The following is an 18984-nucleotide window of genomic DNA, read 5'->3' as shown; positions in this document are numbered from 1 at the left end:
AGGAGGCCTCCCGTCAGGGATGCGGATCCGGGGGAGCCCCCGGCAGCCCAGGAAGAGCCTCTGAGCCTACCTGGCCCTCACTTTGCAGGCTAAATAGTAGGGCCCTCGGAAGCCCAGGGAAGCCCTCTCCCTGGCTGTGGGTGGGTGGGGACCTAACACGCAGTTCGGTCCTCATTCCGTGATTCAAACCCACTCGCCTGCTCCTGGAATCTACAATTCTAGCTGAGGGGACTGGAGCGCTTTTCAGGGGGCTGACTCTCGCCAGCCCAGGAGGGTCCAGGTCAGGTGCCTGCCCCCACGTGCCACACAGTCCACGTCAGCAGTGGGCAGAGAGCAGGAGGGCCCAGGTCCCCCGCTCCAGGCACAGGGAGATTCTCTTTCTGTCCAAAGGGACATCTTAGTGTCCCATAGCGGCAGGCTGGCCCCAGCTTAGATAACCTCATAGCCAGGGGGCGCTGGCTAGTCCTGGTGCCTCTGGAGCCCGCTCCCAGCACCCAGCCCCTTCCCCTCTCCGCGTGCCCCACGTTGGCATCTGAATGGTGTAATTCAAAGGGCAGACAGTGCTGGGTTCCAGTCCTGGTTCCGCCACTTGTGTGACCTGAGACAAGTGACTTCATCTTTCCAAGCCTCAGGGACCTCACATACAAAATGGGTAAATCACAGCTCCTGTTTTCTGGGGTGACAGCAAGAATCAAATGGTCTCGTCCACGAAAAACCTTAGCACAGGACCCAACACGTGGTGAGAGCTCAGTATGTTTAAACTATTGTCATTAGTTAAGCCTTAGAGTCCTAAAAGGAGTAAAAGTGTCACCAAGAAATGCCAGGCATTGCAGCAGGCACTGGCAGGCCCCTGCCTCTCCTGCCAGCACACAGGTCAGCCTCCACCCCTCATCCCCATGGCCCCGTGGGGCTCCTGTCTGTGTACTCAGGACATGTTTGGTCAACACATGAATGAATTAGTGAGTGTCCTCACTTACCTCTGTGGGCTTCGCCAACACTCTCATTCCTGCCGACCCATCAGGAGGGGACTGGATCAGAGGCTTCCCTAGTTCGGGAATCCACGACATCCTTGGGGCCCAGGACCCCTTCAGTGCCAATTTTCTGCAGCTGTGTGGGACATGGGATTTGGGGGGTGTCTGGAATGCCTTTCCTGGGGGTACCAGCTATGGGAGTAGGGAGGGAAGGTGAGAGGGAGAGGTCTAGCCTGTCCCTGAGCCCAAACTGACTCACCCCACCCCCTTGGAGGGCAACTGAAGCATCACCCGGTGCCAGACCCGCCCCCCTCCCAGCCACATCCCTTGGGGTCTGGCCTGCCACTCCCTGTGGATAAGGCCTGGAGACTGGAAGGCCAGAGAGGCAGCCAAGCAGTGTCCTCCTCATGAGCTCCCCGATCCCCCACCATCCTGTTGGGGAGGAGGGCACAAGGGGTCATGCCCCATTCCACGAGAGGCGATGGCTTTTCCCGAGCCCATGCCGCTGGCCAATTGGAAGCCCCTCGTCCTGACTCCCAGCTTGACTCTCCGCAGAACAGGGAGCCCCGTGGGCCAGGGCCAGTGCTCCCTCGGTTCATCTTCCTGTGGCATATTTCCCACCCTGAAGCTCCACCTCCTCCCAGAGCTCTCCCGCCCTTTCTATCCTCTGATCTCTCAGTTTAAATGAGTGCCCCTTGTCACCAGACCATGAAATTCTCAAAGGCAGGGGTGGGTTTTCCTTCCCTCTTCTGTCTTCGTAGCGCCTAGCACCCAGCAGGGTTTCGGAAACTTCTTGCGCACCATGTACCAAGACAGATGGCTCTGGGGCTCAGGGGGCAGGGGTCTCCTGTAACCTCTGCCCTGTCCTCACCAGCAATCCTAGAACAAGAATCCCGTCTGAGAGCCACAGGGGAGTGGGAAGTTGACATCCCCAACTGGAAATCAGAGGGCAGCCCCCTGTGCCCCCACGCCACAGAAATCCTGGAGGGGGAGCTATCACGCTCTGCCTCTCCTTTCTTCCTTCTCTCCCCCAATTCCCACAGCCCACCCTATTTAGGATTTGGCAGCAGAAAGGCAAGGTCTTTATTCCAGCCCCCACCCCAACCCACCTGGCAGCTCCTAGCCTCCTGCCTTTGCCCAGACATGGCAGAGGGGCACTGGCAGCTTGGAGATGGAGCTGATTTTCCCCTTGGCAGTGGGGAAGATGGGGGGGGGGGGGCTTGGCCACCCCCTGGTTGAGGGGAGAGGGCAGGGATGCAAGTCTAGACAAGAGGCAGAGGGAGAAGGCGACTTCTCCAGCGTGCAGTGTCACCATAACAAGCTGGGTGGGTGTGGGGGGGTGGCTGTGTGTAAAGCCAGTTGTCCCTGCCCCCCCTTGGCCTGGGTCCCCATTTCAGGGCCACAGGCCCTCAGCTACTGCAAAGCAATGTTTTCTGGCCTCCCGAGGCGAGTATTTGCTGGGCGTGTGGTGGGATGGGGGGGTTCTCCCCTTCCACTGCAGTCTGTTCCTCTTCCTCCCTGGGCTCCTGCCTCCTCCCTCCTTCCTACTCCCACCCATTTACTTTTCTGCCCTTCCCTTCTCTCAGCCCCCCACCTCCCTCCTTCAGCTCCCCTCTCCCTCTTTTCCCTTTCTCTCCCGGTCCCCTCCTCCTCTCCCGAGTGGGGGCTGCTTTCTCCCTGACTCAGCAAGGTGCTTTATAAGGTGCTGAGGGGGCTCAGCCAAATCCAAACCACATTGTCTGTGCAGACACTCTCCACAAGGAGCAGGCTACAAACGAGGGGAGGACGAATTGCACGCCCCACTTCCCCACCGTTCGTGGCTCCCTCCTTCTGAAAGGGAGGCTGCTTGAGGACCCCATGGCTGGCCTCAGTGCCAGTCACCCACTGGACATCTGCCTTCTTGACCTTGGTGTGGGCATCAAAAGATCTCAGGGCTCACCCGCCAAGAATGTCATTGAAACTGCAGAGTTCTGGCTGAGGTGGGGGGGGGGAGGGTGGGGGGAAGAGGGAGGCCCTGAGCACTTTTCAGAAGGACACCCCCCCCAAGACAGGTTTCCTTAAAGCTGCTACTGATGCCCCGGAAAGCCCCCTGCCCCCAACCCCCAGCCAGCTCCCCTTTCCCAGCTCTTTTTCTCCTTGTTTAGAAAGAAAAAAGAAAGGAGGAAAAAAAAAAAAAAAAAAAAAAAACAACCCAACAACAAAGTCTGTCCCACTCCAGTGAGGTAATTGAAAACAAACTTCTTCCCCACCCCCCCCACCCCCCCACCTCAGTCCACACAGTGCAGAAAAGGGAAGAGCTGCCCTGGGAACCTAGCGCTGGTCCTGACCATGCCGCCTGCTCTGACCCGCAGGCTGGAGGGGCTGTGGCAGGGCTGGCGGGGCACCGTCCTTTCTTCAGGGACACGGACACGGGGCAGGAGTCGTGGACTGAAGAATCTGATGCTGTTGGGGGGCACGGGGAGGAATCACCTTCCAGGGTTGGCCCACCACCACCTCTCCCACTTTGAGAAAACAAATAAAGGACAGAAGCAACTTATTACCAAATGGTTTAATTGGTGGTCTGGATCTAGAGTACTCAAGCCTTGGGGACCAAATGACCGTCCCCCAAGAACTCACCAAAAGGAGATGTCTGGAAGCCCCAGACGGGGAGAGCTGTTTCCTCTGCACTCTCCCTGGCAGTTCTCCGTCGGGGGAGGGGGGCGGGGGGGAGGAAGGGGGCAGGAAGGAGACCCTCCTGAGAGGGTCTAGGCTTAAGGGTCCCCCAGGTATCCCACAAAGCAAGTCCCAACCCAGGCCTGGGGAAGGAAGGAGGGAGCGCACTCCACAACACCAACAACCCCAAACCCCGAAGGCGAGAGAAAGCCAAAAGTCTTTATGGGGAAGCGTTTCACAAATGGGGACTCTGGGTCTGTCCATCGCCTTGAATGGGAGCATTCCCGCTGAGTCACCCATGCAGCCTCTGGTGTTGAAACTGGTCCGGTGCCTCGTGCTGATTAATGAACTACAATTCCCCCACCCCTGTGCGCTCTCCCGGCCGCGGGGAAGAACGAAGAACCTAGTGAACCTGAGAGAAAAACCCTCGGCCAAGGGCCCTCTACTCTCCTCCGAGCTGGGCAGTGGGCCTGGGGTGCCCTCTCCCTCCCCCCGCCCCAGGGGGCATTGTGAGGCCGTTAGTCACCTGCCCCAACCCCAGCGCCTCACTCAGCCCCAGCTTTTGGAAATGGGACTGGCGGCGGGACAATAGGCCAGGGGGGCGGTCAGCCCAGACAAAGGGCAGCAGGAAAAACACCATCACTTGCTACGAGGCCAGCTCGCTGGCATTTGGGAGAATGTGTCATTGCATTTACTCAGGGGGAGGGGGAGGAGAGGGAAGGTTAGAGATGAGGAGTCCGAGGTAGGGTGAGAGCAGGGACCCCGCACCCCAGGTCGACGCCGTCGGAGAAGAAAAGGAGAGGGCGGCCCGCTCCCCCCAGCTCGGGGAGTCTGCCGGCGGACTGATGCCCTCCCCGCCCCCTCCCCCAGGAGGCCCAGGGTGGTACCGCCGCAGCCTCGCCTCACCTCACCCCCCCTCGGTGTTGTGGGAGGGAGAGGAGCCCCAGAAGCCCTCCCTTCCCTCCTCCCCCCTCCTCCCCCCACCCCGGGGAGGGCCGCTACAATTTGTGGTTACAGCTTTACACGTCAGAAAAAAAAAAAAAAAAAAAGTTTGCAGAATGTCCCACACCGAAAAAAAAAAAAAAATCCGAAACCGAGCGAAAAAAACCTGCGAGTGGGCCTGGCGGATGGGATTATTAAAGCTTCGCCGGAGCCGCGGCTCGCCCTCCCACTCCGCCAGCCTCCGGGAGAGGAGCCGCGCCCGGCCGGCCCGGCCCCCAGCCCCATGGACCTCCGAGCAGGTAGGAGCCTGGCGTCCGAGGCCCCGGCCCCCGCCCCCGCCCGGGAGCCGCGAGATCCGGTTCCCGTGCTTCCCCCCGGGAGCCCGAGCCGGGGCCGGGCGGGGGAGCCGGCAGCTACCCCCGCCAGCAGGGCTCGGGCTGGGGGGGGTGGGGGGGGTGGGGGGGGGGGGAGAGGCACGGCCGGGCGCCCTCGAGAGGGGCCGGGCGGGGACGCGGCATTCCTGAAGTCCGCTCGCCGGGGCCAGGAGGTGGCCGGGAGCGCGGCGGGAGCCCGCGCGACCCGCTGACCCCGGGAGCCGGCAACCTGGAGCCCCAGCGAGGCGGGGTGCCGGGAATCTCGGCGGAAAGAGCCCCGCGCGAAAAGTCGGGGAGAGCGAGTCCCAGGCGGGGAGCGGGGCTGCGGGAGGGAGACGCGGCGCGCGGGGAGGAGGGGGCCGGGGAGGAAGAGGGGAGAAGGGCGGGGAGCCCGAGCCCGGGCCGGCGGGAGGCGAGGGGAGGCCGACACCTCGGGCCCGCCGCGCTCCCTCCCCGGCCCGCCGGGGAGGGGAGGGCGGGAAGGAGGGCGGGCGAGAGGAGAGAGGAGGGCGGAGGGCAGAGCCGAGCCTGGTTGGGCCGGGCCGGGCTGCGGGACTCGCGGCTTCCTCGCTGCGCGCTGCGCGGCCGGAGCCCACCATGCTGCCCGCGGCCGGGGAGCCGGCGGCAGGTAGGGCCCGGGCGGCGGGGCGGGCGGCGGCGGCGGAGGCAGCGAGCCCCCCACCCCCACCCCCACCCCGGCCCGGCCCGCCGTGGCCTGGGAGTGATTAGTGCGGGGGACGGGCGCAGCCCGGCCGGACCGGGCAGGAGAAAGCCCGTCACCGGCCGGGGAGCGGCGGCGGCGGCGGCCGCTCGGCCCCGGCGGCCCGCGGGAGGGCGGACGGGCAGGGCGGGGAGTTGACGCGCGGGAAAGGGCAGCGGCCCGGCCGAGCCCGAAGCCCGGCGCCCCGGACCCCGCCCCCGCCCCCGCCGCCGGGAAGGGAGCGACCGGGCGGGAGCGGGCCGGGGGCGGGGCCGGGGGCGCCGAGGCCACACAGGGGGAAGGCGCCGCCGCCGCGGGGAGGGGGCCGGGAGCGAGAGGTCACCGCCGAGGGGGAGGGCCAGCGAGCGGCCGCCGCCGCCGCCGAGTTCTCGGGCCGAGCCCCTCGGGGGGAACCCCGGGTTCCCCCCGCCTCGCCAGAGCCCCATCTCTTTCCACCTTCCTTCCCAGTTACTCCACACGGCGCTCCAGAAGCCCCCCCCCCCCCCAGACCCCCAGTCCCAGAGGACCCCGTCCCGGTTTTCGTCCGGTGCCCGGCACGGCCCTCCCCGCTGGGGTAGGAGGGAGCTGCCGGGACGGGAGGGGAAGCTGGAAGTCCCCAGCCTTGGAGAAAGGTTGTGGATGAGGACGCCGGACCCACACCTCTGTCAGGCACTCTCTGATCCTGACCTTGACCAGCTGACATCTCCCGGCTTTCACAATCCCCACAGACCCCCTTTCCGGCTTGGAGCACACACTGCCCTTCCCTGGGGACACAGGGATGCATTCCTCTGAGAGACCGGACACCCCCCAGCCCGCAGTTTGGCTCTGGCACCCTCACTGCCCTGAGCCCCGCACTCAACCTGAGGAGGAAACAGACAGATGGCAGCAACTGTCACCTGGCAGCCCCCCACCCCCTGTCTCTCTTCCAGACTGGCCTAATGGCTCCCTCTCCCCTCCACGGAGCCCTGCACTCCTGCCCCGTTCACACTTGTGCACACCACCCAGCCACACCAGCTACTTTATCGGTGACACTTCACATTCCTCCCCACAATCCCACCTGCCTATTCACACCCTGGCTCCTGCCCGCTCCCTCCCAGCCCCTCCCACGCCTCTGAATAACAACACCCTTTCAACCCACACGCTGGCCGGGACTGTTTCCTTCACTGGGTCCCCCTGCCTGGCTCTCCGCCCGCTGCCTCGCCTAGCTCCCCTGGCTTCATCCTGCGCCCCTTGGGAACAACTGGGGTCCTCTTGGAGCCCGGTCCAGAACCCCCTCACTCGGCGACAGCCCAGCTCCTCTGTCGGTACTGACTTCACAAGGCAGGGCAGCTGGCCCACTGGCCTGCTTCTTTCCCTGGGCCTCAGTTTCTTCTTCTGTCATTTAGGCTGGAAGAGAAGGGCGGGGAGGGGGCTGCTGAAGATGACAGCAGAGGTGGAACCCCACGCGGTTGGGCTGAGAGGGACCTTAGCGTGCACAGCACAGCCCTCTCCTGAGAGCCCAGTCATGGGTTGTGGCAAAGCTAGGTCTCGGGACTTCTGGGCCTATGTGGACTCGCTCACTAAGCCACTTCTCCGTGGCCTGGGGCACAGGGAACCAAAGAGAGGACGAAGGGGAGAGAAGACGGAGGGAAGGGCAGCCAGCCGGAGGACAAGGAAAGATGGGCTATTTCCGTGGGCCTTTCCCTGAGGAGGCAGGTCAGGAGGAGCCCCTGAGGGTCATTGCCTACAGTCTCAGTGCCTGGATCTCACACTACGGCGGACACACCACCCCCTAAACCACTTCCTTCCCCCAATTCCCCTCAACACATCCCTCCAAGGTCGCCAGGAAGCTGGCCCTGGTCTGGCCTGAGGGCATCCCAGGTGCAGAGTCTCCTGGACAATTGTCTGACTCACCCTGGCCACCCTGCACGTGTGCCCTGCCGAGCCCCTGACCCTTGCCGGAGGAGTTCACCCTGGAGGACACAGGCCAGGGAGGAGTTCACCCTGGAGGACACAGGCCAGGGATCGAGGGGCAGCTGGCTAAGGACACGTGGACCCTGGTATGCCTGCCCGTGCAGCCGTGTCAGGGTGGCCGTGCGCTTGCGTGGGCTGAGTGTGTGTGTGTGTGTGTGTGTGTGTGTGTGTGTTCATGAGGGGGGCCTAGGTTCCCAGGGCCCAGGGATCTGGATGGAATTAGGGGCCGCTGGGGCGGGGGGCCAAGATGGGGGGGCGGGGGGCTCCAGCAGGAAACGTGAGCTGTGAGCTGCACTCATTAGCTCCTCACGTGCTCAGCCGGATTTATAAACACAAGGGAAGCCGGGATGTAAACAACAGTGGGCAGCAGCCAGAGGCAGAGCTGGGGCGGGGGGCTGGGCTAGGGGCCAGGACTGGGGGAGGGGGCCCCTGTCCACCTGCACACCAGGAGCCTGGAGAGAAGGATGGGAGAGGGCTCCACGATGCCCACCTAATGCTCCCTCCTAGGGACGCAGGTGAGCCCAAGCCTCACTGAGTTCCGGGGCTCACAACTAAGCCACAGGTGTTCTCTGCCCCAGATGGCCATCAGTTTGCCGCCTGAGATATGGGGACATCTTGCCCAGAGTGGAAGCCGTCGTAACAGAGACTAGAGCCCTGTCTCCTTTCTCCTTCCTAGCCTCTTCTCCCTCTAGGTACCTGAGACCCCTTCCTTCTTACTGGTTCTCTCCATGGGCCGGTCAGTCCGATCTTTCTGCAACTTCCCCTGCCCCCCCTTCCCCGCCTGCAGTGACACAGTTACCTCAGAACTGAAATATTCCTGGAAACACCGGCCTCGTCTGGTTAATTTCATGAGCCGTTTTTCTGCCCAGATGACTTAGTTCTTGTTTATCCAAAGGCTTCTCCCCCTGCTGTCCCTGTGTAGGGAGCCAGTTCTCCCCAGGGATGTGCCACAGGGCCCAGAAGAGGAGGGGAAAACAAGGCCCAGAGCTGGGTTCCTGACCCGGTGCCCCCCCCCGCCCCCCCCCCCCCCCCCCCACAGCAGAGGCAAAACTCAGTCCCAGAACTATGGACCGAAAGGCTGACCAAAGCAAGGTCGGGGAAAGAGGTGAGCCCAGCTCCCAATGTGGGCTTCAGCTGGGACCCTCAGCATTGCTGCTAACTGTGAGTGAGGCCAGGCTCAGTCCCGAAAGCTACCTCAAGCCTGGAAGGGCTGCCGCTCGCCTCAGCAGGTCTCCACCTCCAAAACACCCCATATTGTACCCTTAGGATCTTGGAGGTGACTCTGCCAGATATCCAGGCTGAGGGTAGCCCCAGGCTTCGTGCAGAGAAGGGCCTGGAGTTGTCTTGGAATATGAGGAAGAGTAAATAGAAAGGAACACAGAGTCAGCAGGAAAAGGCCGAACGAGGAAAGAAGCACCAGGAGGGAAGCCAGGGGCTGCAGATGCGGACAAGGACAGGGGAGCAGTCATGTGCCTGACACCGCGCTCTGTCCTAACGCACGCACGCACCCATGCACTCAGACCGAGTCCCTCGTCCCTAAGAGCAGGGTCTCTGAGACTGGTGTTCCCCCCGCCCGACCCACTCCCCTGCTCTATCAGTAAAGTTGCCAGCCACCACGCATCTTAGTGAGTCTAGACTGATGGCCTGGGCCGCTGCGGAAGTCCCCACCTGACCCCTACACTCTGTGAGAGGCATTCTGTACAGTTTGAGTCTTAAGCCCTCTCCAAAACCTTGACCCAGCGTTATGACTAACTCCAAACTCCCCCTAACTCAGTACAGTCAAACTGTCAAACCCGTATCCAACTCATTTCTAACTATCACAGCAACATATGTCATGATAAAAATTTGAAAGTCGAAAATAGAAAGTGGAAGAAACGACTCATAGCTCAACACCTACCCAAGCTTAAAACCCAAACCAGCCCTACTCTTAGTGACACGCCGTGCATTACCCCATCTGACATCTAAATCAACACATTAATAAACCTTAGCCCCAGCCAACCCTGTGCCTGTCCAGGCCTCACCACATCCCCCAGCTAGACTCAAACCTCAACCACACTCAGTCAGCCAAATCCCAATAAACTAACCTGAAACTTTAAAAGTAACCCAGTCCTTAAACCTAACCTAGCCCCATACCAATTATAGCCTTGCCCTATCCTTACCCTAATTGCCTTTACCCAGTCCCGGTGCCCACTGACTCCTGGCCTAGTGCTCTTTACCTTGGCCCACACCTAAAAGCTGGGAAAATCATGTCTCCCAACTGCCTCCGGGTATCTTCACGTTATCAGCCCCTGGCCTCTGGTGTCCCAGGATGTCCAAACTCTCCAACACCGTCAGCTGGCAAGCCAAACCCGTCAGATACATCACATTCCCCCTCTTTCTCTCTTTCACACCCCCCACCCCGACCCTCTTTACTGTAGGTTCATCAGAAGACCTCACTCAGGTCAAACTTCTCCCCATCCAACCTCCTAGATAAGAATGGGGCAAACCTCCACCCCGCAGCTCCACACCCAGGAATCCTGCTCAAGAATGTACCCACCACTGACTGCATGAGCCAGCCCTCTGTCGTTCAGCCTGACCCGCGTGATCTAACCCTACCCCTTGCCTCCTATGGCTCTCTGTGTGGACTCATCTCAGGGCGGCCTCTCTCGTGCCTTTCCCGGGGCTGACGGCTGGCAGCTGGCAGAGAGACATGTGCTGTTTCCCACCCCTTGGCTCCCTAAACTGCAGAGGGTCTGGATCCAGAGTCCCTAGGCCTGGCCCCGTCCCTCCACGTACACACACATACGCATCGGCATACGTATACTGGCTCTTTCTTAGCTGACACACAAATATGCTTTCCGATATATACTGGTAGATACACACACAGAGGCCAAGTTCTCGTCCTCAAACACATACATGCCTCCATACACACACACACACACACACACACACACACACACACACACACACACACACATACACCCAGGCCAGGAACGCTCCCCTCCTCCATCCCCCCTGCCTCCCATCTGGCGGCCCACCCTCACCAACCCTGCGCCCGGCCCAAGGTGGGGACAGACACCTGAGGGGCTGCCAGCTGGGCATCCTCCACGGGACCTGGGCCCGCCCTCATGTTTCTTGCCCCTCCTGCCCGCAGGGGACTCGTGGGGGATGCTAGCTTGCCTGTGTGCTGTGCTCTGGCACCTCCCTGCAGTGCCAGCCCTCAACCGCACGGGGGACCCAGGGCCTGGCCCCTCCATCCAGAAAACCTACGACCTCACCCGCTACCTGGAACACCAACTCCGCAGCTTGGCTGGGACCTACGTGAGTATCCAGGGCAGCTGAAAGGTCTGGGAATTGGCAAAGAACGAGGAGAGAAGATGGTGGAAGAGAGACAGAACGGTGGAGGGGTCCCGGTGAGCAGTGGTCACCAGGGGGCCCTTGGGTTCCAAACGGTCCCCATGTCTGGCCTATCTCCTACCCTTCCCTCTGAGGTGCCCCCCTCCTTCCCATCCCTGGCCCCAGGACTAGGCATGTGGGCAGGCCTCGCACCCGCCTTGGCCCACTGCCCCACTGGCTGCCGGCCCAGCCGCCCGCCTCCCCCTGGGGGCCGGGGAAGTCTCTTCTGTTTACACCGTGTTGTGGTGTCTCTTGCACGGGCGGGGCTGGGTGGGGATGGAGGGGCCCCACCTCCCATGCCTGTGTTCCAGCTCGCCTCTGCCCCAGACCTGGGGCCCTGCTGCTCTGGACCCATGGGCCTCCCTTCTGTCTGCCTCTCCCATCCTAGCTGGGCCTCCTAGGGGGGACTTGGGGGAAGGGGGCTGCGGGGAAGATAGGCCAGTAGTGGCAGGAGGTTCAGGGTGTGGATGGAAGTTGTGCCATGAGGATTTGGGGGCAGTCCAGAGGTGTTCAGAGAGCCCAGGAGAGAAGGAAAGAGGGTCAGAGTTGCCGAGGACCATGGGGAACCGGCCCCCTCTTCCCGTGTTCCTCTTCCACATCCCAGACCCTACTCTGGAGCCAGGGAAAGAAAGGGGAGGAGGGTGGCGGGGGAGCTGGCTCCAGCCCCAGGATACACCGAGGAAATTAGTTTGTCTCTGTGCTTGTCAGCGTGTGAACCTCCCCCTGGGCCCTTGCCTATCCCAGGCCTCGCCCCTCTCTTCTCCCTTTCTCTCCAGCTGAAACGTCCCCCTCAGCCCTTTCCCTGGGCCCCAGGCCTCTCCCTTGAGGGTTGGCAAAGCTCTGTCCTCTTCCCTAGACTGCCTCCTCTACCCTTCCTCCTGCCCAACTCTTGAGACTGCCTCAGTTTCTTCCTTCTGCAGCCCTGCTCCTAGGAGCTCTTCCTTGGGGGGACTTGCTGCTTAGTGAGTACCATCTGCCCCCTGCCCTTCTGCTGGTGGGACCAAGCGTGTTGGGAGGCAAATGGAGCTCTGATTCCCACGGGCCCCTCTGCCTTCCCACCCGCTTTTCCCTTCCCTGGCCAAAAACCTTTGCCTGACTCTGCTACCCCCTCTAGCTCCCGACCCTTTTTCTCTCCTGGCCTTCCCTGCCAAATTTCTCGAAGGAGTGGTCTACACCCTCTGCCTCCGCTTCCTCTCCACCCACTCCCTCCTTAACCCCCTGCAATCTGGCCTCCAGGCCACTGAAAGGCTCTCTCCAAGGTCGGCAGGCACCTCCTTTTCGCCAAACCCAACAGAATTTTCTAAGGCCCATTCCCTTTGCTCTCTGTTTTGCAGCCACACTGTCGAGCACTCCTGCCTTCTCGAACTCCTCTTCTTGGCTCTGCACTCTTCTGGTCCGCCTTCCACCTCTGCGGCCTGGCCACCTGGGTCCTTCCGGCTCCTCTTCCTCTCTGCTCTGCCCCGTGGTGGGCACGCTCCCAAGGCTTGCACACACGGCCAATCAGCACGTCCTCCCCGAGTATCTCCTGCGTGTTTTTCTCTTCCTACACCTCTCATCAACCCCCACTGCCTCAACCGCCACCTCCATGCAGATGACATCCCTGGAGAAACTTAGGGGAGGCCCGCTCACAGAGAGGCCTAGCGAGGAGATGGGGCCAGTGTCAGGGGACACAGGAAATAGGAGCTTTGGGGGCAGGTTATCTCCCGGTGGCCCTCCTCCTCCTCCTCCTCCATCGCCCTCTCCTTTTCGCAGCTGAACTACCTGGGCCCCCCTTTCAACGAGCCTGACTTCAACCCACCTCGGCTGGGGGCAGAGACCCTGCCCAGGGCCACTGTCAACTTGGATGTGTGGCGGAGCCTCAATGACAAACTGCGGCTGACCCAGAACTATGAGGCCTATAGCCACCTTCTCTGCTACTTGCGTGGCCTCGACCGCCAGGCTGCCACAGCCGAGCTGCGCCGCAGCCTGGCCCACTTCTGCACCAGCCTTCAGGGCCTGCTGGGCAGCATCGCGGGCGTCATGGCAGCTCTGGGCTACCCTCTGCCCCAGCCTCTGCCCGGAACCGAGCCCACCCGGGCCCCCGGCCCTGCCCACAGCGACTTCCTCCAGAAGATGGACGACTTCTGGCTGCTGAAGGAGCTGCAGACCTGGCTGTGGCGCTCGGCCAAGGATTTCAACCGGCTCAAGAAGAAGACGCAGCCCCCGCCGGCGGCGGTCACCCTGCACCTGGAAGCCCATGGCTTCTGATCTCTGACCTTTACCGCCTCCTCTCTCCTCTCCTCCCTCAAATCCTGCTCCCACTCTGGGAGGGAGAAACCCATATGCCAACATCTGTTGAGCCAGGAGACAGAAGCCATGGGCCTCTGGCCCTCTCCGGACTTGGAAGAGGGCATGATCCACAGGGCCTATCCCCTCCCCGCTTTCCAAAGGCCTGCAGGTCTCTTCCACAGGGAGGAGCGCTCCCGGGGGCCGCAGTGGTTCAAGTTGGTGCGAAGGCTCTCACAGCTTCCTGCTTCCTGCCCGGCACTTGCCGGCGCCCACAGGCCCCTCACGCGGCACTTCCAGGAAGCATGCCCGTAGGCAGGGAGGGGGGCCACCGCAGCATGTGCCTTTCTGGGGCGGGGGGAGCCCTTTGGCTGCCCCACTCTCCTTGGATGGGCGTTGTTCCCCTATCCCCAAATAGCCCAGTACATCCAATTCAGGAAACACACACACGGTGGCAAGTCCAAACGGGAAGAAACGGGATTTAAAAGCGGAGGAGGTGGGATCTGCATTGGAGCTCATACTAAAAGCATAGGGGCAGGGACAGAGCGGACCCACGGCTCACCAAGGCAGTCAGTGGCACAGGACGGCAGCCAAAAGGACCTTGCCTTGCATCTTCTTGCCGGCATCATGGTGCCTCCTCTCCACCCACTTTCCAGGGTATCTGTGGGTTGCCCAGGCTGGGGAGGGCAACCATAGCCACAGCCACAGGGTTTCCTGAAAGTTTACATTGCAGTAGCATTTCGGGGTGCGGGGGGCAGCTCCCCCAGGCCCTGCCCCCCCAGCCTCACCCACTCATGACTCTAAGTTTGTTGTATTAATATTTATTTATTTGGAGATGTTATTTATTAGATGATATTTATTGCAGAATTTCTATTCTTGTATTAACAAATAAAATGCTTGCCCCAGGACTTCATCTCTTTGCTTGGCCTGGTGCTTCCCTTCCTGGGCCCCCGCGTGCCTGATGGCTTGGAGCCTGGCAGTCCAGGGCAGAGCTCGGAGAGGCAAAGAGCTTGGGGAAGAGGCTCTGCCCTGTCCACGGAGCACGGTGCCCACAGCACACTCTGTTCCTCCACCCACGGTGCGTCCCTTTAGTCCTTCTAACATCTTGTCTGGCCGCGTGTCTTCCCCTTCCCGGCCTTTGCTCAGCCCGCCTCCCCTCTCTGGATTACTTTAAAGGTCTCATAGGTCTGTCTCCCTGCGAAGCTGTCCACCTGCGCCTCTGGTCAGCCACATGCGGTCAGCCCTCAGCTTCCCCGGGACCCCCACCTGTGGTGGCCCCCGGGGGCCCCCGGCAGTGACCCTTCCCTTCTCAATACCCTTCATCTCCTAGGGAGCATGACTGACTGTGGCCACGTCACAAGTGTCAGGCGTGACTCTACTCCCTTCTTGTAGACTCTTTTCAGTGTAAGACAGCAGGTTGGGGGGGGGGGCGGGTGGGTAAGAGAAAAACTCATACTGGTCTGCAAAGCGAATGGTACAGATGTGATTCAGGGATGACCTCAGCTCCAAGCCCAGCCTCACGGCCTCCTAGCTGAGTGACCTTGGACAAATTACTTAAAGGTCTCTATTCTCTGATTTCCCCATCTGTGAAATGGGGATAATTAAATACCCTTCTAAGACTGTTTGAAGGATGAGAGAGACAATAAAGGTAAGGTGCCTGGCCGCAGCCGCAGCCACAGCGAATAGTGATCTGATCGCCAGTTATTTGTGACAGACTGGCCTGCACTGACACTCTCGTGAAGAGCCACTGGGTGAGCTAGGGGGCTAACTGCTCCCAGGTAACACAGAGGTATTTCGCCAGGGCCTCCGCGAGACAGTGCCCTAAGCACAGGAAGTAACAAATGATGGTGACGTCAGTCAGTTGACGAATCTTGCAAAGATCTGCCCATCACTGCGCCGACTGGAGTAGGAAACCCAGCAGAAGTCTGAGACCTGCCTTGGCTCCTGCCCTTATGGAGCCTGCGATCTCTCTGGGAAGAGAAGACCAGCTGACCTGAAACTACTGACAGGTGCGTGAGTGTAGGTGCATGAGCTATTGGACTTGCTTCTGGGCGAGCCAGGTCCTGCTGAATGTCCCAGAGTCACCTGGCCCAAGTTGGAGAGAACATGCCCCGCCAAGGGGTCCGGGCCCTTCAGGCGGACATATCTGCCCAGACCCCGTCTAGATATCCTGCAGGCCCGCTTTCTGCCTAACAAGAGAGGGAGGAGAGGGCATCCGGGCTGTCTCCACATCGCAGCAAAACCTAGCAGCCTGTAATGTGCAAGGCAGCAAACAAGGGGGCTATGCAGAATACAGGGAGAAGGAAGGTATATCCCATACCACTGTACTGTGTGTTTCTTAGGGGCAGACTCTGAGTTTTCCCCACCTCTCTATCCCAGTTCAGGCTCAAGCCCACGGAAGGTGTTCAGTTAGTGTGTCGAACAAAACGCTCTAGAGAAGGGACTGGGACTCCCCCCGCCCTCCCTTGCTCCAAATCCTAGAATCCAAGGCAGAATTGGATCAGCTGTGGAAAGACACAGGCAAAATACTTGGAAGTCAGGGAAGGAGCGATTGCGTCCCTTCAGCGAGGGTGCCGGTCTGTAAGCCCTCTCAGGGAGGCAATGGTGTCTGCAGCCACCACTGTCCTTCCAGTGCCCAACACACAGTAGGTGCTTCTGCACAGACTCTCAGGGTAGGGTATGGACAAGGGCAGGGCAAGGGTCAGTTCAGTGTGTCTGTCTCCCTTGGAAGCAGAGAGCATCTCGAGGGCACGTTGCACAATTTATTCATCTCTGCATCCCTCTAGCATTTTAGCACAATGCCCTGCACCGAACTAAAGTACTTGATAATTTAATATAAGCTGATTTAAAGAGAGTCAAGACAACAGTGTATGAGAAGCCAAGAGAAGAGCGTTTTAGGGAGGCAGCTGATCAATAGTGTCAGATGCCCCAGAAGCGCTAAGAGAAGAATTTGGGGGAAACCCACTGGGAAACTGGGAGGTCACAGGTGACCTTTGCGGGAGCATTTGGGAGGTAGGCTCCAACCGTGAGATTAAAGGAGGGGGTGAGAAAGAAGGAAAAGGGGTGAATGTATTCTCTCAGGCATTTGGTGGCAGGATCAAGGAAGGGTTTTTGTGTGGCTGGTTGGTCTGCTGTTGTTTTTAAACAGAAGAGATGTGAATGTGAAATGGCTGCGGGAGGGGTGGGAGCTGGAGAAGAATGGAGAGGGACAAGCAGAGGAAGGGAATCAAAAGGGCTGCTGGACACCACACGGAGCCAGGTGACACCAGCACACACATCTCCGTCGTGGATTGTGACACCCCCTAGCAAGCCAGGGATGGCAGGAGGAGAGGACAGGGTGAAAAGAGGGCACTTCCCAAGGCCGAGGACTGACGGGGCAGGAATGGCAGAGACTCGAGGGTCAGAGACTCCAGAGAGCTAGAAACGGTGCTTCTGAGTGGCCGGGAGCTGCAGCACACGCGGGGTCTCAGAGCCGGGCCTGCAGCAGATGGAAACAGAGGAGGAGAGCAACCGGGGAAGGGCGGGCAAGCACACAAGTTCGCCCGGCTGAGGACACGGAGGGGGCGTCATAAAGAGTAAGGTGGGGGAGGCGGACACAGGGGGCAGCTGAGCTGGAAAGGGCATCTCAGAGTCTGAATTCTTGAACTCTCCCCCAGATAGCCCCCGACCGATGGTGACTGATGGTGTCGGGGTAGGAGCCCGTCCTTTGGGTTTTGGAGCTTCGGACCGTGAGCAGGTGGCTCTTGGTAAATGACAAGTCATCAGGCTCTTCTATGAGTCCGTTGTTGGTTCTCCACCCACCACTGCTCCGGGACCGGTGGTGAGTCTGTGTCGGTTACTCAGGTTCCACCTCTTAAGTGTGGCCTTAGCGTCAGGGGCCCAGGTACGCAGAGGTCAGCTTAAAAACCTGGAATGCCTGGGGCCTGCGGTGCCCTGGGAAGGAGGACATTATCTCTGGAAGTCCTTCTGTCCCAGGAAGGCTAGGGAGAGTAGGAGGGAAGGAGAGAAGCTCTCCTCCCCATCCTCTCCATCCAGACAGCACAGAGCAGATTAGGAAGCTCAGCATCCTCTTGGGTATCTGGAAACGCACCCGTGTGCGCGAGGATGGGCACGAGTTGGCGAACGGTCCCTCGGGAGAGGCAACTTCGGGGGCAGGGGTGGGAGTGGGTGTGGAAGAGGTGGAGGGTGGCCAAAGGGCGGTGACGCCTTGCCAGCTTCCTGCCTTTGCAAAGACTGACCCAACATCCAGGACTCGGGGCCCTCGCAGTATGTGAAGAGACTCATTCAAGTGCTCGTCTTACAGACACGCGCACGCATTCGCCCACTTGCCACAGCCACCCCGAATGGGGAAGGGCCAAGGGAGGCCCTTGTTCCCCTTAACCTAGAGGGTAAGGGCCAGTGATCCGGGCCCCTGACTGAGTGCTCTGATGGGTGGTTCCCTCTCAGCTCCCCCTTCTTCTCTGGAGCCACAACTGTCCCTGCCTTTGTCCCTTCAGTTCTTGAGCTCCCTGACTCAGCCTGGTTCCCCAGTTCCCAGCAGTAGACAAAGCCCTTGTCAGTGGGGTGGGGGTGGGGACAATGAGGAAGTAGCTGTGAGTTTTAGAACCAGAGTTCCAGCCCTTCCTCTCAACCTTCAGGGTCTTCTAGCCTCCCTAGTGCAGAGGTCACCTCTAGGCCCCTCCCCAACTTGCCCTGACCTCTAAGGCCTGGCCAACCGGGTGGAAACGAACTAGGACCTTCCTCCCAGCTAGACAAAGTCTGACACCTGGTGGCCAAGGTGAGAAATGGCCAGAAGGATCCCTTTTCAACTGTTCCCAGAATTTCTCCAGGGCCAGCTGGCCAAGGTGACAGGGGCAGTAATGGGAGAAGGCTCCGAGGGGATAGTTGGGACATAGCAGAAAAGCCAGCCAGTGGCAGAAAAACCCAGATGCAGGGGGACCTTTGCCTTCCATCAGGCTCCTGCCCCTCAAAGCCCACAAGGCCAGAGAACCTGGAGCCGGGAGAGGTGGGGTGTCTGGGAGGGTCGTGATGGACTAGGAGGAGTTGCCTGAAAGAATTCTGGTCCACAGGGTGGGGAATGGAGCCCATGGTGTGTGGGCATGTGGGGGGGGGGGGGGGCAGGGATACGAGTCTGGCTGCCCAGAATCTCTAGCTCCGGGTGGGTGGCAGGGCCTGAGGGCCTGAGGGCCTGAGGAAGGGGATGCCAGGGAGAGGGAAGGAGAGCAGGCTACACCCACAGTCTGCTGGGCCCCAGGCAGCTGCTTCTGTATACCTGCCCCCACCTTCCTGGCTCTAGCTGACTCTCTCCACGACGAGCCCCACTGTGAGCCCCACGAGGGGAGGGAGAAGGGGCTCCTAGGGCACCTGCGTAGTGCTGAGGCCCCCCCACCCTGCCACATTGTCTGAGCTAAGCCAGGCCTAATCCCCTTCCGCTCGGAGCAGTAGACAGTGGGCCTCAGCCTTCAGGAAGGTGCTGGGCTCCTGTTCCGGTCTTCGCTCTCCTTTTCCCTTGGGTTCCCCCAAGACTTTGGTCTTGGCCTCAAGCAAGGCCCTTGAGTGTTCCCAGGTTGAGATGCATCGGCCACTCCTGCCAGTCCCATAACCATCCTCTGGGGGTCAGAGCTGACCCGGAAACAGGCTCCTGGGTCTCAGGAACCTCCCTGAAGGAGGGAGAACTCAGCTCCTAACTCGGACCTCTGGCCTGGCCCTCCAGCCTGAAGCCCAAATTGTGATAGGCCGCACAACAGCAGTT

The 18984-nt window shown here is 60.5% G+C and overlaps 1 protein-coding gene and 1 long non-coding RNA gene across 5 annotated transcripts; one reads left to right on the top strand and one right to left on the bottom strand.

Moving 5' to 3' along the window:
- Nucleotides 1-4688: 4688 nt before the first annotated feature.
- CLCF1 (cardiotrophin like cytokine factor 1) lies at nucleotides 4689-14145 on the top strand. 4 transcript variants are annotated; one of them, XM_058689810.1, is made up of 3 exons: nucleotides 4689-4864; nucleotides 10726-10892; nucleotides 12720-14145. In XM_058689810.1, exons 1-3 carry the CDS (start codon nucleotides 4849-4851, stop codon nucleotides 13212-13214), a joined length of 678 nt encoding a protein of 225 aa, XP_058545793.1. In that variant the 5' UTR covers nucleotides 4689-4848; the 3' UTR covers nucleotides 13215-14145. The 4 variants fall into 4 exon arrangements, with proteins under 4 accessions (XP_058545793.1, XP_058545792.1, XP_058545794.1 ...); XM_058689809.1 differs by lacking the exon at nucleotides 4689-4864 and adding an exon at nucleotides 5439-5567; XM_058689811.1 differs by lacking the exon at nucleotides 4689-4864 and adding an exon at nucleotides 7610-7678.
- LOC131488241 (uncharacterized) lies at nucleotides 9844-10611 on the bottom strand. Its single transcript, XR_009250130.1, has 2 exons — nucleotides 10530-10611; nucleotides 9844-10491 (listed from the first exon to the last, which is right to left on the bottom strand). It is a non-coding gene; the product is annotated as an uncharacterized LOC131488241 (long non-coding RNA).
- Nucleotides 14146-18984: the final 4839 nt, after the last annotated feature.

The sequence above is a fragment of the Neofelis nebulosa genome, chromosome 10 (genome assembly GCF_028018385.1).
Source record: "Neofelis nebulosa isolate mNeoNeb1 chromosome 10, mNeoNeb1.pri, whole genome shotgun sequence".
Classification (NCBI taxonomy): domain Eukaryota; kingdom Metazoa; phylum Chordata; class Mammalia; order Carnivora; family Felidae; genus Neofelis; species Neofelis nebulosa.
This window is presented reverse-complemented; position numbering and strand designations above follow the sequence as displayed.